Here is a 17,523-nt window from a genome sequence, read left to right as displayed (position 1 = left end):
TAACTATATTTCCATATTTATCTACTTTGTATCTAAGATTTTGTACCTTGGTGCGTTTGTAGATGATGCTGGGACACTGTACACTTTTCACTGTACTCCTGTACTTGAGTACCTGTGACAATAAAATCTAATTCTAATTCTAAAGTATACAAGTATGTACTAAGGCAGACAACAGGGTTTGGGAGTGTTAGAAAAAAGAATTTGTAATTACTTTCACTTCTGAGAAATTGTAGAAGCCATGGGGAAATTGACATGGAAAAAAAAGACATGAATGGTTACTCTTCAGACTGATTAAATGGCAGACCCCAATGAGACAGAAGGGAGTAAGTTATGCCTGACCCCTCTAAGCTCAGGGACATAGTCACAGAATCCTTACAATGCAGAAAGAGGCTATTTGGCCCATTGAGTCTGCACCGACCACATGACGAGCATCCTACCCAGATCCAGCCTCCTACCCTATCCCTGTAATCCTACCTTTTGTTTTACCATAGCTACTTACCTAACCTGCACATTTTTGGTCTCTGGGAGGAAACCGGAGTACCTGATGAAAATCCACACAGCCAGGGAGAACATGCAAACTCCACACAGTCACCCATGGCTGGAATCAAACTTGGGTTCCTGGCGCTTTGAGGCAGCACTCCTATCCACTGAGCCATCAAGCTGCCAACTCTACTAGAAGAGAAGGAGAATGATTCGAGGCACCTGGATGAAATGAAGACCATGGGCTCTGGGCCTCAGAGAAGTGGGAAGGGTGTTGTTGGCTACTATTTAGGGATACTGACCAAAGACTGATTATGAAAGGCTGCTGCAGCGTCTGTAACATTATGTTGAAACTATTTCTTTGTTGCGTTCTGGAGTGGCAGAGCAAGATCGACTGACCAAATACCACTTCCCATTGTGTGTTTGCAAGCCAACATCTATGTCACTTAAAAGTGGTTGAACCTCTTGTGATCTGTCTTGTGTCTGGTTTTAAAGCAGTTTGCTGTTTAGTGTGTCATAATTGCTTTCTTTCTGTTTCCCTCTCCTGAAGATGATGTGCTACTCTATTTTGTATGTGAAACAAATGAATTTTTGTGTGCGTGATATTTACATGTTTGAATTTGGGCCTTTATAATTTGGATTGTAGGATATTAATGAATAGTTAGTCCTACTTGCAAAACCAGGTTTAGTACTCTGCTGGCAAGGACCTTAGGAGGTCCTCTAGGCCAGTAACACTTGCACATATGGATATGGAAGGGAAAGGTTGATGGGGACATTGGATGCAGATCAAGGAGAATGGGGCAAATAAGGACTAACCAATGACAACCAGCATCTGCTACATTCTTACTTTACAGGATCATGGAAATTGCAGAAGTGCTGATTTGTCTGTCAACCACAGGTGAAGAAGGAACCAAGTCCATTGACGAAGGGACCCAGTAAAGCTTGTTGTAGAAGAACACCAGTGATGCCTCTTGCAATCAAGAGCGTAGAGTTTTAAATGTCACGGTTAACATTCAGAGTAGTTGGGAACAGGGAATAGCAGAGCCTGAAGTTGTAAATGTAGTAATGAAAGTTTCCGTTATACTTAAAGCAGTCATACCTAAATCTACAGTCAGTGTCATCCACTGTAGGTTAAACTTTATAATCCCTATTATTTCTGTATTCAGTAACTTGTGTTGGATTAAATACATTTTGAGTTATTTGTTGTCATGTTGTCTAATGCCCAACCAATCTGAAAGGTGACTGCAGTCTCATGTTTGGATCACCTGCTCAGTGTTTGTATTAAGCAGACACAAGCATATTGGCCAGCTATATAACTGGATTGTGTCACCAAGTCAATTGTAAAGCTTACTTTAAAAGGAAAAAAGAATTTTGAACTGCTCAATTAATTGTGTAGAGTCAGTCATATTTATTAATAAATTACACCTGTTAGCTATAATGACTTCTAAATGACATTGCTTTATTCAATTTTCAAATGGAATTTTCAATTTGACTTGCTATTATGTTGCTTAAATTCAAAACAGGATTATGGAAGATAACAAATTGTCAAAGGGCTTTCCTGTACTAAAATACATGACACAGAGGTATTCTTTCCTGATTGGATCTTGCTAGCTGGTGCAGAGAATTTGTCCACATCCCATGAGGACAGGGATGAGAGCTGGTTTTAGTAACACCGTAAATTGGACTCTAGAAATTTTCAGTGACTGGCATAAGTAGATGCAGGTGGCACACTGTGAAGAAGGGGAATACTGCATGACCACCAGCAAGCCTCAATGCCTTATTTGCAGTATACATTACTCAACAAGAAGCTACAGTTTCTGCTTCCACCACAGGCCCCAACGACAATCACGTCAGTGACAATTAATATTCAGCATGGAAGTCAGAGTAGGTACCTGGCAAGTTCAGCTCTCCGCTAGCTATGAACAGCTTCCACGTTGCTCAGCACCAAAAATCATCTCAGGGCACAATCCTTGGGCACTAATTTAGCCCTGCAAAATTCCTATACTTCCTCTTTTTTTTCCCTCCCTCAGTGAGAATCACTGGTTTCCATCCCCTAGTTGCCTGTTTGGTCACTTGTAAAAGTAATCATTCACTATTTATCCACAGTAAAATCGACAGGTTTCACAGATCCTTTTAAGTGACTGCTCCTCTCTCACTGTCTCATCCACTCACTACTCTGCAGATGTTGTTGCTATTGTTGCTGCTGCTCCAACTTCTGGTTCTGCATGATACGCTGAGACCCACAGTTTGCTAACGTTGCAAATGGAGTGTCAATTGAGTATGTATATATGCATGGTCGAGTTCAGATTTATAGCAGCGGATACTAATTGGGAGAAGATTAGGGCACTTACATAAAAACCAGCAAAGAGGTTTGGTGTGCATTGGTAACTTCCCTACCTCTGGGTCAGAAGATTCAGGTTCAAGACCCACCCGCTCTGAAGGTGTGTAAAAAATACATAAGAATTGGTGTCCATTGTCTATGGAATGGAAATGTAGCCTGTACTTATGCTGTACTAGTTATTGATGTTATGATCAATATTAAACTTTCCATCATCTGACTGTCATACCCAAGACTTTTCATTGATTAAAATTGGTTTTAGATCAAATACTGACCTAATAATGGATGCTGCGATACCCAGCAAGATTAAGCCATGCTCATGAAACTGCAAACAAACAAGAATCACTCTAAGCTGAAATTAACATAGTTATAAAAGGCATGGCAACTTAGATCTGTAACAGAAAGCAGTCAAGCAACTGGGTGAAAATACACATTGGGAGATGAAAGGCTCACCTGCTAGCTGTCCCACTTGGAAAGAGTGCAACCATCATCTAGTAGGGTCTGGATGGGATGCCTAAGACCAAATGAACTAGATAGCAGGTGATGGTTATATGTTAATTAAGGGATAATTGAGGAGCACTACAAATAATCAACAATGTTGGAATTTCTGATGTGTGGGCTAAAAATAAAACTCTTGACTATAAATGTATATGACTGAACTCTTAAACTCTGGTATTTAACACTTGACTCTAGAACACGCAGTAAGTTATATTTTAGAAACTACTTTTGAGTAGGAGAGCAGAGACAAGGAAAGTTGGATTTGTAACCAAAAGTAAAAACACTTCCTTTCTCTCTCTGCTTCACAGTAAGTGTACAGTGACAGGGCAACTTGGATACCCAACCACTTGCTATTAACTCAAGGATAACTAAAAGCTTCATTACTGCTGAAGAAGTGAGACTACTAAACAATCGTGACTCAGGTTATTCTCTCAATTCAAACACTCTAAGAACATGAAACTGTAACTTCCTCTACCTTCCTATCTGTACTAGACATGTTTCTTTTTAATCTTGTTACCCGTATTTGATGTTACCTTTTTTATCATAGTGAGTAATAAAATTCTTCTTACTTTCACTCAAGAAAACCTTGTGATTTGGCTTCTGATCTAGTTAATTACATTTTAATTGGAGTGTGATAGCTACTTGATAAAAGAGGAACAAAGTTGTGTTACAAATGACTAAGTGTGTGTTAAAATGAGGGTAGCAGGGCTTTTGTGGCATAGTGATGGCATCCCTACCTCCGAGCCAAAAGGCCCGAGTTCAAGTAGTGTGTAAAAACATTTCTGAACAGGTTGATTAAAACTCTCATCCCTGAAAAGAGGAGAGTTGATTCCTCCACCTTACTTAATTGTAACAATAAGCCTATCGATCCTTCAGAACAGCTCTTGCTTCTACTTTTGCCAGAGGGATGTTTACCAGACTGAAACAATTATCCTATTCTCTATCATCCTTCCAGTCGAGAGCTCTTATTTGCCATCTTTTCCCATCTATCCCCCATTCTTTAGTCTCCCTCTCTCCCCTCGCAACTCCAGGGCACCTTGAAATGATTTCAGAGGTATCCCCCTAACAAGTCATGATTGTAGTCAGATTTTTTTTTACAGATTTGAGCAGTGACCACCGTGGAAGTGATCCAAATCATGTCAATTAAAATTAAATCAGAGATAGTAGAAACTGCAGATGCTGGAGAATCTGAGATAACAAGGTGTAGAGCTGGATGAACACAGCAGGCCAAGCAGCACCATAGGAGCAGGAAGGCTGACGTTTCGGGCCTAGACCCTTCTTCAGAAATGGGGGAGGGGAAGGGGGTTCTGAAATAAATAGGGAGAGAGGGGGAGGCAGATAGAAGATGGATAGAGGAGAAGATAGGTGGAGAGGAAACAGACGCGTCAAAGAGGCGGGGATGGAGCCAGTAAAGGTGAGTGTAGGTGGGGAGGTAGGGAGGAGATAGGTCAGTCCAGGGAGGACGGACAGGTCAAGGGGGCAGGATGAGGTTAGTAGATAGGAGATTGGGGTGCGGCTTGAGGTGGGAGGAGGGGATAGGTGGGAGGAAGGACAGGTTAGGGAGGCGGGGACGAGCTGGGCTGGTTTTGGGATGCGGTAGGGGGAGGGGAGATTTTGAAGCTTGTGAAATCCACATTGATACCATTGGGCTGCAGGGTTCCCAAGCGGAATATGAGTTGCTGTTCCTGCAACCTTCAGGTGGCATCGTTGTGGCACTGCAGGAGGCCCAGGATGGACATGTCGTCTGAGAAATGGGAGGGGGAGTTGAAATGGTTCGCGACTGGGAGGTGCAGTTGTTTATTGCGAACCGAGCATAGGTGTTCTGCAAAGCGGTCCCCAAGCCTCCGCTTGGTTTCTCCGATGTAGAGGAGGCCACAACGGGAACAGCGGATGCAGTATACCACATTAGCAGATGTGCAGGTGAACATCTGCTTGACGTGGAACGTCTTCTTGGGGCCTGGGATGGGGGTGAGGGCGGAGGTGTGGGGGCAGGTGTAGCACTTCCTGCGGTTGCAGGGAAAAGTGCCGGGTGTGGTGGGGCTGGAGGGGAGTGTGGAGCGGACAAGGGAGTCACGGAGAGAATGGTCCCTCCGGAAAGCAGATAAGGGTGGGAAAATTGTCTTTGGTGGTGGGGTCGGATTGCAGATGGCGGAAGTGTTGGAGGATGACGCGTTGGATCCGGAGATTAGTGGGTTGGTATGTGAGGACGAGGGGGATTCTTTTTTGGTTGTAATTGCGGGGACGCGGTGTGAGGGATGAGTTGCGGGAAATGCGGGAGACACGGTGGAGGGCGTTCTCGATCACTGAGGGGGGGGAAGTTGCGGTCCTTGAAAAACGAGGACATCTGAGATGTACAGGAGTGGAATGCCTCATCCTGGGAGCAGATGTGGCGGAGGCGAAGGAATTGGGAATAGGGGATGGGGGCATTTTTGCAGGAAGGTGGGTGGGAGGAGGTGTATTTGCAGGAAGGTGGCTTCCCACCTACACTCACCTTTACTGGCTCCATCCCCGTCCCTTTGACGTGTCTGTTTCCTCTCCACCTATCTTCTCCTCTATCCACTTCTATCCGCCTCCCCCTCTCTCCCTATTTATTTCAGAACCCCGCTTCCCCTCCCCCATTTCTGATGAAGGGTCTCGGCCCGAAACGTCAGCCTTCCTGCTCCTATGATGCTGCTTGGCCTGCTGTGTTCATCCAGCTCTATACCTAGTTATCTCAATTAAAATTAACGCAGTTTAATCAACTCTGCCTCCTGATTACAGGCTGATAGAAATTATCATACTTCATCTAAATCTTAGTTAATGAAAGCATTCTGTAAAGTTACGTAGCTGATCTCTCAGGATGCTGAAGGCAACATTCCACATTCAAAACTTTGATTCCGGAAAAATCATTTGAAGGCATACCTGCAAGGGATCATGTTTAAAATAAGGGGGATGGAGACCAGTTAGAGGAACTGCCCAAGCATAGTAGGTAGTTTTGTCAGTTAGGGGCACCTATTGATGGCTAGTAGAAGTTTAACGATCTAAGTGAGAAGATATCAGCTACACTATTGCAGAATATAATGGACGCAGCATGTTTGTCAGTTACAATCACCTTCTCTTCGCTGTGCTGCAATGTTTCAAGAGATTGCAATTAATGTTCATAATGTTCTGCTGTTTCCTCGAGGCAACCGAACTAAATCTGCAAAAGCCTCTTCATGGACTAACTTTATGGATCTAATAGAAAACCTCACGTGATATTTAATTTTTTTTCATGCAGCTGCTATCAACCCATCATGGTCTACTTGCTGACACTTCACTCGAATTGCAGCATTTTAACACTATATACATTCTGCTCAAAACTGAAGCAGTTCATAGTACAAGTCAAAAATTAGAACTAGATTGAGTCATTTTTGAACTTTTAAAGAAAGGTGATTTCAAAGTATCATTTAGATTTGTACACAATGGCAATACAGATGGGAAATAAATAGCATTTTGATCTGGTTATGTTTGGTGAAGGACCTTGTGAGAATTCTGTATTAAAAGCACTACGCAAGCGGATGTTGTTGTTGATCAATAGATTAAGAAATTAAGCAATTAATTATAAGGATAGCTGATCAATTCTCTTTAAAGTCAATTATTATTGCAACTGAAGACCAAAGGAACTGGGCTAAAAGCCCTTTATTAATGCATTTAAGAGATTTAAAAAAAAACACACTTTCCCTGAAATGGTAAATAATCGAATAGCAAAAGTGCTAATCTTTAGATGAAAGACAATTAATCATCTATTTGAAGGTGCAAAGTATGAACTGGATTTTATAACATGTGTAAAACAACATTTCAGTAGGTTTAAAAATAATAAAAATGACAAATGAGCAGATAGATGCTTACTGATTGAGGCAATGCGTATATGAATTCTTGTCCTCTTCTATGATTGAAACAATGAGTGTGATAAGTTTGGACCAAAAGTCTAAATTTCTAATGCTTGGCCCTTGTTCCTCTGGGGGAACTTCAGCTTTTTTATTCTGTTGGATGAAAAAAAAGTAGGTTACTTTTTTTTTTAAAATCGGGTACAAAAAATTCCTTTCTTTGTGGTTAGCTGATTGCTAACTTGAAAATACCCACCAACCAAAAGAATTGTTCTGATGTGTGCCTCATTGAAGTGCTAATGTTGCCTACTTCTATCCCTTTTATGATGGATAGTTTTAATTTTAAAAGCACTGTGGTCTACTCAGGTATTAGATTTCTTCCCCTATTCTGTATTTGAAATTATGTTGCATTAAAACTGGAATAACGTTAATAGAATTGCCTCTTGCACTGCAAATCAAGATTATTTTCATAAATCATGTGTCATTTTTGTACAGAGCACCGGCTATTCATTGTATAATTACACTGTAAACTGTAATGTCTATCAAAGAATATTTTCTCACTTGCCCATACTGCATCAGAAAAAGGCCCTGCACCTTTTGTTAAAAGGCTCTGCAGTAACAGGGCCGGCTTGTCTTGTTAAGTGATTGAGTTTTTTTTGCAAGTATTACATTTTGCTACGTGACCAAGGATCCTGATACCAAAGCTTACAGTCTAGAAAAACAAAATAAGGTTTACATATTTTAGGTTTGTTAACATGATCGGAATATAAAAAGTGACAACATGCAAGTTGTATAAAAATCCAATACTCAATATTTTATTGTAAATCATTCAAAATAGATGCTAACAGGTTAGTTTACTGACTACAGTTATTATGATTTTACAGAACATATTTAGCAAAAATGCTTACTGACTTTCTACGGGAAGCATGCTCCTCTGTTGTGAGTTAATGTACTTCTCTTGTTAGTGGTCACACATGTTAAGAAAATATCCATTTTGGGGACATATTTTATCCATAAAAGTAAGGCTCAGAGGTTATGGCATTGTATAAGTATAGAAAGGAGAATGTGCAGAGATTATCTTTCTCTGTCATAAATATAAGACTTAAGCAGGCTTTATTGTGTACTTCTAAGATAGTTGACAGGTGTCAATTGTTTCTGTATAATTTTATCTATGTTCTCAACTGGTTTAATACATTAAACCAGAAAGAAGATTCTCAAAGTTGTAAATGATCCCTACTTTGTCTATTCCAATATGCATTAATTACACTGTCAGAGAAATGAATTAACAGGCAAGATATTCCAAGATGCTAGATTCTAAAAGTCTGTGAATTTTCTGTTATCTCTAAGCAAACTCAATTAAGTTTCTAGGTCATGCTACCACAATCTTCAAACACGGAGGCCAGCTATTGTTAATACAGGATAATTTTGTTATGTACATGCTTTTCCAAAGTAACCGAGTACTTTAAAGAGAATGCTGCAATAAATTAGTTTTAATTTAATTCAAGTGCAATTATTATGCTAATTCCTTTTCCCTTTCATCAATTAGGCCCCATTGCATTATAAACTGTGTGTGCCTGGAAAACGCAACATCAAAAGTAAATGTAAAGGCTGTGTATCAAATTACAATAAAGGGCCCTTGTCGAATTTTTAATTTTGAATCATTTGATGAAATGTTTAAGCAGGACGTGAACTTACTGGATCTGTTTGATATTCTCGACTGTACAGTTCATGGCAGTTATTGAAGATATACTCATAAGTGGAATTCAGACAAGCCTTTACACAATCTTTCACTACCTGACTTGCCCGTGGTGGGCTCTGCAGTTCCTGAACCTAAGAAGAGAGAATGAAACATGTCTTAAAACATTACAAAATCATAAGATGTTGTTCTGTACTTTCTTAGTACCTCCAAAGGGCAACAATCTCTCAACATAACACTGCATTTATACATGAGTATCAAATTTTCCATTTGTTTCTCAGCTGCATTTTGCTTCATTTTAGGGAAACAATAAATATTGTCCTAAAATTGAGAAACAAATAAATCTTCAACCTCACATTCTCTATGGACTGCCCCAACATGTTTGATTGTGTAATCAAGAAATTAGGATGCACAATAGCACCTCTGAAAACAATTACACATTTGAATCAGAGATCATTTCACCATCTTCTATTTAAAATTCTCTCCAACCCAAATGTTCTTAATCTACGTGGAGAGTACATATATTCAACCCCCTTAAAAATACCTATTTTCTTCTTAATGTTCACATTGGATTTTCAATGTTTAGATACCATCTACTTAATTTAAATAATTTTGTATTTTTATAACACATGCACATATGCCTGTTGTATTATGTTCCACAGAATGGCAATATAACTTCAAAACATGCGCACAGTATAGCCAGTATCAAATAGCATGTGACCAGTGGGTATAAAGATCTCATACTCCATTTTGCCTTGGAGCACTTAAAGCAATGACACCATCTTTAGCAGCTTTATGAATGATCTTCCCTCCTTCATGAGGACAGAAGTGGGGATGTTCACTGATGACAGCACAATGTTCCACAACATTTGCAACTCCTCAGATTCTGAAGCCAACATGCCCAAATACAACATTGCTCTTTGACATTCAATTGCATTGCCATTGCTGAATCGGCTACTATCATTAACGAGAAACTGAACTAGACTAGCTATATAAATACTACAGATAAAAGAATAGGTCACAGACTGGGAATTTTGCAGAAAGTAACTCTCCTCCTGACTCCCCAAAACCTGTGCATCATCTACAAGGCACAAGTCAGGAGTGTGATAGAATATTCCCATTTGCCTGGATTAGCGCAGCTCTAACAGCACTCAAGAAACTTCACACCATCCATGTCAGAGTAACCTACTTGACTGGCACCACATCCACAAACATTTACTCTCTCCACCACCAACATTCAGTAGCTGCAGTGTGTACCAGGGCATACATGAACTCACCAAGGCTCCTTAGACCACAACTTCCAAACTCACAACCACTGTGATCTAGAAGGACAAGAGCAGCACATACCCCATACGGACATCACTACCTGCAATTTACCCTCCAAGCTACTCTCCAGATTGCTTTAGAAATAAATCACCATTCCTTCAGTGTTGCCAGGACAAATCCAGGATCACTCTGGCATTGGGAGTCTACATATATGAAATGGACTGCAGCTTTTCAAGAAGAACAGGTCACCACCACCTTCACAATGGCAACTAGGGATAGGCCCAGCCAGCAACACCCACACGTCATTATCAAACAGAAAAAGGATCATGATATTGACACTCAGTTTCTTATGTTACAGGAGGACTAACAGTATGCAGAGATATCAGTTTAGTCACAAATCAAGAGATTCAAACCATAACCACAAGAGACACAACTGAATCAATGATGTCCAAGGAAATTATCTTGAAATAATTATATTGTCTAATAAAAGGCAATTTTATTATTTTTCTTAGGGTTAACAGATACTCTTGCTTCCACAAGTAAAGCTTGCAATTGGCTCCTTACTCTCTCAGTTGACATTGGGTAATTTATTTTAATGAGAGAGAGCCTACTGCCAAAAAAAGCATAAATCTTTGCAGCCAACTAGAGAGATTGAAAAAAAAGGAGCCAATTCATTCCTCTTCAACTGCTCATAACAATATGCAAACAACTTTGAGCTAAAGCTTGAGCAAAAATTGTTCATTGTTAAGCTACTAAAAGAAAAGCATTCAAAATTATAAGCTGGCACAATAGGTCGTGAAAATTTGTTTTACACTGGACATAATTTTCACTTGAAGCTCCTTGACCTTTTGTACCAGTTTGACTAAGTTTTGGCAAATAGAGTACAATCTAGCAGAAAGTCCAGGTTAAAATGTTCCCACAACGTGGCTGTATTTTATTTTACCTCGAGCAGTACTTTTCTCTGTTCCAAACTACGGCACCAGCATAGAATTAGTTAAATATATATTGACCTACCTTCATTCGAAAGAAGGTTATACTGGTTAAAAGATCAACTGTAGACTTCAAATCTTGTAGCCTTTCAGGACTGCTTGCTGGGAAATTATTCTATATAAAGCAAGTATTTTATTTGTAATTGCAAACTTTTTTCTTAAATAAATCCATTCAACTTTTAACAGTATTACAATGTGCACATTCTAATTGGGTACAATCTAGGAATTTAGCACTTCAGATGAGTACACACGTCAGCATTCTTGTACCACAGGTAAATTCAACTAAAACAATAATTTTCGTAGTTTCATTTGTTCCACTGTTCAGATAGTTTAACTCTTAAAGAGATTTATTTCTGTGTTAAGCCTAAAGATACTTTTTAATCCTATCCATCCCAACTTTAGTACACTATCATGTCACATTACTGTGATGTTGCAGCTGGTATGGTCTCCAAGTCATTACATAATTCTTCAAGTAATAAACTAGATTGCCTTTGTCTATCATATTTCACATCATGCATAGAGGAGAGGGTGTAAAAATATATACCAATAACAGTAGAATTGTAAGGTATGATGTAAAAGTGCTGTAGCACAAGCTAGTTGCACAAGACAATTAACATAACTTTTTGATTAATTTACCATGCTGCAGTAGAACAGATCCAGTCACGATACAAAAAAGAAATAGTAATGCCTTGTGGAATGGAAGAAACTGAACCATGCAATAGGACCCGATGGCCTAGAAATTGAACCCTATACCCTATTTTTCTCAGATCTAGAAGTGACGCTTCTCTTGACTCGTCACTCAAGGGAGTTTGAAATACATTCTACTTTCTATTGTCTAAAAAAAGGAAGCAGTTCCCCTGCAAATGACATTGAGGAGCCTAATACCTATTGCAGAACTTAGCACTGATAGGAGCTGTTAGTTAGCTACAATAGCAGCCTTACCAGTGATTCTTAAAGGTACGGTGAACCAAAAGATATGTGCTTTTTTGAAATGTAAATTTATGCGCAGCTGTGAAGATCAAGAGCTACTCTAGGCCACTGCCAGCCTGAATTTGCCCTCTACCTCCCATCCTGCCAAGTCTTGCCTGACGGCTTCTGAAGTGAGCATCCCATATTGGAAAGTTGCAGAATGGCATATACGTATTATTATTTGGTTGTAATAACCAGGGGTCTACAACAGCTTCTCTATTATACTATTACTAAATTGCTGTAACACTCCCATATAAAACACAATTTAACGTGTGAGTATCTGCAGGAACTCCTAGATGTAAAATATATCCATGATAGCTCATTAAACACGTTATATTTCAGTGTCAAACTTAGTCAATGTAGTAGGTTAATACAGCCACAACAAAAATTTGCCTATTTCAACGGAAGCCCATTTATTCAAATAAGTATTTCAATCTGAAACACCAAAGCTGACAAACTAAACCAGATTCTTTTTTCCCCTTTGTAACTATATTGTCTTTTATTGTAATCTATTTGCTACTTTCTGAATCCAGTAAAATTTAGATAACTTTAACACAGGCAATTGTATCTTCTGGATAACATTATTTTGAATTTCTATTTGTGACTTTTATTTCTATTTTTAATCATGACATAATTCTGCTTAGACAGGAATAAAACTTAGAAAACTTCATTTTGTATCAAAACTCACCCTATACATTGACAAATCAATACGAAGAGAATTGTGCAGTTGGTCTAAAAGTTTTACAAATCTCTCTTTCTGCAAGAGATAACAGAAATATTTTATTAATGATTTCAAACAAAAGGGTCGATTTTCAAACTGCCATCTGACTACTAAGCACTGTTGTGGATCAACTATATGTCTTAGAAACTGATCAATTTTCATTTCTATTGATTTCACCTTAAACAATATCTGTCCCTTTAGGCAAAAACAGGCAGTCATCTCTCAATAATTTACCTTTCTGAATAATAACATATCATCTCAATCAAAATAAATTATTTGGAACAGATTATTCCAAACTGATTTAGAATGAAACAGCATCAACACGCAGTCATTCACTGCATCAGAGAAGTTATAGAAATAAAACACTGGGTTCATACAATTAGTTGCTACATTGCTACATGATACTGACTTTTTTTATGGCTTCTCCACATGATCCACACATCCAAGACTCTACAGGGTTTCTTTAATGGAAAATTGGCCATTATGTTATGCAGCAAAATCTCCTCCATTAATTTTATGGCAACATATTTGATTTGTAGCATTTATTGTTGAATATTTACTTAAATTTTTCAGTGATTTTTCTATCACATGCACAAATAACCCAAAAAAAAATTTAAGGGTACCTTGTCTTGAGGTAAAAATATGAATAAATGGGTGGTATGGCATTGAACTGCTTTAACTTAAGGAAGTGTACTAATAATAGTGTCTGGTCAAATTGAACATGCACTAAAGTTCATATGCTTACTGAAAATATTCAGTATGCTTAAATAATATTTGGATCTTCTCCATCACTCTGCTAGAATGACCATCTGTCTTTAGAATAGTATACCCATTTTAATTACTCTGCACAGGATGAAAAATCAGATTATCAGCAAACCTTTAAAGACTATTAGCAACATCCTGATGTAATGATGGCTTCCAGGTACTCAAACCATTAACAGTGAAACATTTATACTGTATTTTTACCACAATGAGGTGAAGGTGATCGCCTTTAACGTCAAAATAGCATTTGACCAAGCATGACATCAGGGAGCCCAGCAAAACTGTAGTCAATAGAAATTGTGTGGAAAATCTCCATTGCTTAAGAGTCAAAGCTTTCACAAAGAAAGATGGCTGTGGTTTTGAAGGACAATCACTCTCAATCCCGGGATGCCATTGCAGGGGTTCGTCAAGGTCGTGTCCTCAGACCAACCAGGTTCAACTGCTTCACCAATGACCTTCCTCCATCATGCATTTAGAGGTGAGGAAATGTAATCATCAGCAAACAATGTTCAGCGCATTCACAGCACCTCACATACTGAAGGGCAAGACCTCACTGTAGCAAGACCTGGACATCATTGAGGCTTGGGCTTACAAGCAGCAAGTCACATTCTGACAACATGTGCCAGGCAATTACCATCTCCAACAAGAGAGAATATAACAATCAGCCTTAGACATTCAATGGCATTACTTTTGCTGAATTCCCCACTATCAACAGGCTGGGGTTTCCGTTGAATACAGGCTGAAAAGGACGAACTATATAAATATTATGGCTAACAGTGGAAGGTCAGAGGTTAGGAATTCTGCAGGAAGTAACTCACCTCCTGTCTCCCCAGTGTCAGTGCACTATCTACATGGTAGAAGTCAGAAAAGTGATGGTATATTCTCCATTTGCCTGCAATGAACGCAGTTCTAAAAACACTGAAGAAGCTTGTCAGAGTACATGACAACACAGCCTGGTTGACTGGCACGTCATCCATTATCTTCAACGAACGACCCTTCACCAAGATACATGGTGACAGCAGTATGTACAATCTACAAGGCTCCTCAGACAGCCCTCAAGCATATCCTCTACCTAGAAGGACAATGGAAGCAGTTGCATGGGAACACCACCATCTACAATTTTCCCTCCAAGCCACACATGATCCTAACTTGAAACCATATTGCCATTCTTCCATTATCACTCATTCAAAATCCTGGAACTCAATCCTTAACAGGACTGTGGCTATTTCTATTCACTAAGGTCTGCAGCTGTTCACTAAGACAGCTCATTGCCACCTTCTTCTCCAAAGCAATTAGGGATGGGCAATAAATGCTGACCTAGCCAGTGACACTCTCACCCAAAAAAGAAAGTAAAATGTCCCAAGGCATAAGAAAGTTCATCAGCAGGGTTTTGCTTACTGACACTCTAGGAATTTTAAATAAAGATTAATTACTTTCTACTATGTTAGGATGGACCAGCAACAGGCCATAACATACTAGGATAGTCACAAAGGGAGAACCACCATTTTAAAATAAACTAAATTATCAATGGCATGGTTACATGACTCAATGTTCCCCTACACAAGAGTGAACCTTGACATGCAGGATAATTTTATTTTGTCCCAACACATTTCCTGAACCAAGGCCTGAGAGGCCGACAAGGCTGGTGTGTGGAGAATGCACATCACTTAACCTGTTATCTGAGGGATACATTTAAATGTATCATTTCACTCTGTATTTATTCACTTAAGTAACTTACGAACAAAGGTGTTTACACAGCAATGATCAGTTCCCCACGACAGACATGTCCCATTGCCATGATACAGCCATTATCAATGAAAAAACCATTCTTAGCCTGGGTATATACAGTTGTAAGATACAGAGCATACAGAAAAGAGGAGCACAATGTTTTCTGTCCTGTATTCTTATTTTGATGGCTTGATCTCATGACTTGAAATGAATAAATTATTAACACAATACAAATCAAGCAGCTATATTATGCTATTTTTCAAATGATGACCATAATTATCAATATGCCTTAGAGAAGATTATTTCCCATGTACAGCAGAATTGTAGCTTTACGTTAATATCTGTTTTTAACTTCCAGCCTTTCTATGGATAGAAAAAGGATAAAGGCTCCTGTCAGAAATAATTTCATGAAGAACAAATTCTAAAATCTTTTCTACCATTCTAACAATGAAGGTTGCAAATTGTCAATGGAGTTTTGATTCAAATTTCACAATATTTATAGCAAGAAAAGAAAAATTGCATAAATCTAATACCAATCATGCTGGACAAAATCATATTTTGAGCAGGTCAACAAAATTGGAGGTGAATTTCCACAAACTACACAGAGGTTTTTTGAAGATTTTACAAATACAGAAAATCAATGTGACATGTGAAAGATTTACTGCCCTGTTATGAATACATACCCCAAAATTGGAAGCTGAAAAACGATCAGAGGCAGATACATTGGTAGAGGCAGTGGTATGCGCATAGTAAGCATTGATATTTGCCAACAGAGTACTCATTACAGCTGGTACTCCAGGGCACATGTACTTTGAAGACAGGCAGGCAAAATGCCTACAAAAGTATAATAAAAATACAATAGTTAGAGGCAACAGAACATTTTTCTAAATTTTAATTTGTCTTTAAATACATAATATCCATTGAAGATAAAAGCAATTCCAATAGGAATTTTGATTCTGAATCGCTGAACTGTATCATTTAAAACTTGAATGCTACCACTCTCAGCTGGGTCTATGACAAGTGGAACTACAACTGAATTCAATGCCTTAGGTCAGAAGCAGTTATCTAGGTGTCCATTGGTCCCATCAGAGATGCATATGTCATGACACTGAACAAAGGCAGCATAAGGCTTGACTATGCTCCTCCTGTCAATCAAACATGTTGCCAACACCCACAAGACATGTTTAAAAAATAACTAGGAGAGAAAAAAAAATCAACGCATGTGTACAGTGGAGCACAACTAACAAAATTTTTAAGAGAAGAAAAACGATGGGAACAGAAATAAGGGCCTAGATCTTCCAAGGATCCATAAACATCATTGGATTGCTGCTCTAGTTGAACTTTCCCCCAGCTCAACACTTCATCTTTCTTGCTGGGTCTTCAGAGACTGGCTTTATGAGAAATGCAGAGTGCAGCCCACCTTGGAAAGCTCAATCGAAGCAGGGTAAGATAGGGCACAGCCCTTTATAACAGAACCAGCTGGCATATGGTTAAGTCTAAAGGTTCAGTTTCAACATTAGAAAATAGATGAGTGGAAGTATACTGATGAATGGGTGATTGAATGAATGAATAAGGTGGATAGGGTGGGTAAGGTGGAACTGGTGAAGTAGTAGGTGTGTACAGTGGTAGGTGGATTTGGGAGAATAGTAGATAGCTGCGCAGGAGTTAGAGCGGGAGCCAATGTGAGTGATTGGGGCGTCAGTTCTTGAGTCAGTCTAGGACCTTTCTGTCTAATAGTTCTTGGATAATTATTCAGGTAAGTACATTTGAACTATCTGAAGCCTGTGACTTTAGCTCAGAGTTGCAGATCAGAGTGTGAGTACTTCCATGCAGATTCCCAATGTGCATCTCTGGTCATACATCCAATCTCTGTGACAGCTCAGAAACAAAGATTTGGGCTGTTAGTTGACTGGAGTTGTCAAGCTATGCAATGGTGACTTATTAAAGATAGGGAACCAGACGTCTTGAAGGTAGGAGACAGATGGTGTTGATAGAGGGTTGTTTTTACAGACTGGAGGCTGTGACCAGTGGTGTGTCACAAGGATCGGTGCTGGCTCCATTGCTTTTTATCATTTATATAAAATGATTGGATGTGAACATTGGAGGTATGGTTAGTAAGTTTGCAGGTGACACCAAAATGGAGGTGTAGTGGACAGCGAAGAACGTTCTTCAGAGTACAACAGGACGTGATCAAATGAGCCAATGGGCTGAGGAGTAGCAGATGGAGTTTA

The 17,523-nt window shown here is 39.1% G+C and overlaps 1 protein-coding gene across 1 annotated transcript in view; it reads right to left on the bottom strand.

Annotated features, from left to right (window-relative positions):
• LOC109931109 (protein unc-13 homolog A) overlaps nt 1-17,523 on the bottom strand; it is a 342,784-nt gene that overhangs the window by 149,791 nt on the left and 175,470 nt on the right. Inside the window, exons 22-26 of the mRNA XM_048613913.1 lie at nt 15,976-16,126; nt 12,770-12,838; nt 11,138-11,227; nt 8,857-8,991; nt 7,184-7,317 (exon numbers count right to left, since the gene is read on the bottom strand). Of these exons, the coding sequence (XP_048469870.1) occupies nt 7,184-7,317; nt 8,857-8,991; nt 11,138-11,227; nt 12,770-12,838; nt 15,976-16,126 (579 nt within the window). The remainder of the gene's footprint in view (nt 1-7,183; nt 7,318-8,856; nt 8,992-11,137; nt 11,228-12,769; nt 12,839-15,975; nt 16,127-17,523) is intronic.

This window comes from Rhincodon typus, chromosome 29 (assembly GCF_021869965.1).
Source record: "Rhincodon typus isolate 14 chromosome 29, sRhiTyp1.1, whole genome shotgun sequence".
NCBI classification, from domain to species: Eukaryota; Metazoa; Chordata; class Chondrichthyes; order Orectolobiformes; family Rhincodontidae; genus Rhincodon; species Rhincodon typus.
This window is presented reverse-complemented; position numbering and strand designations above follow the sequence as displayed.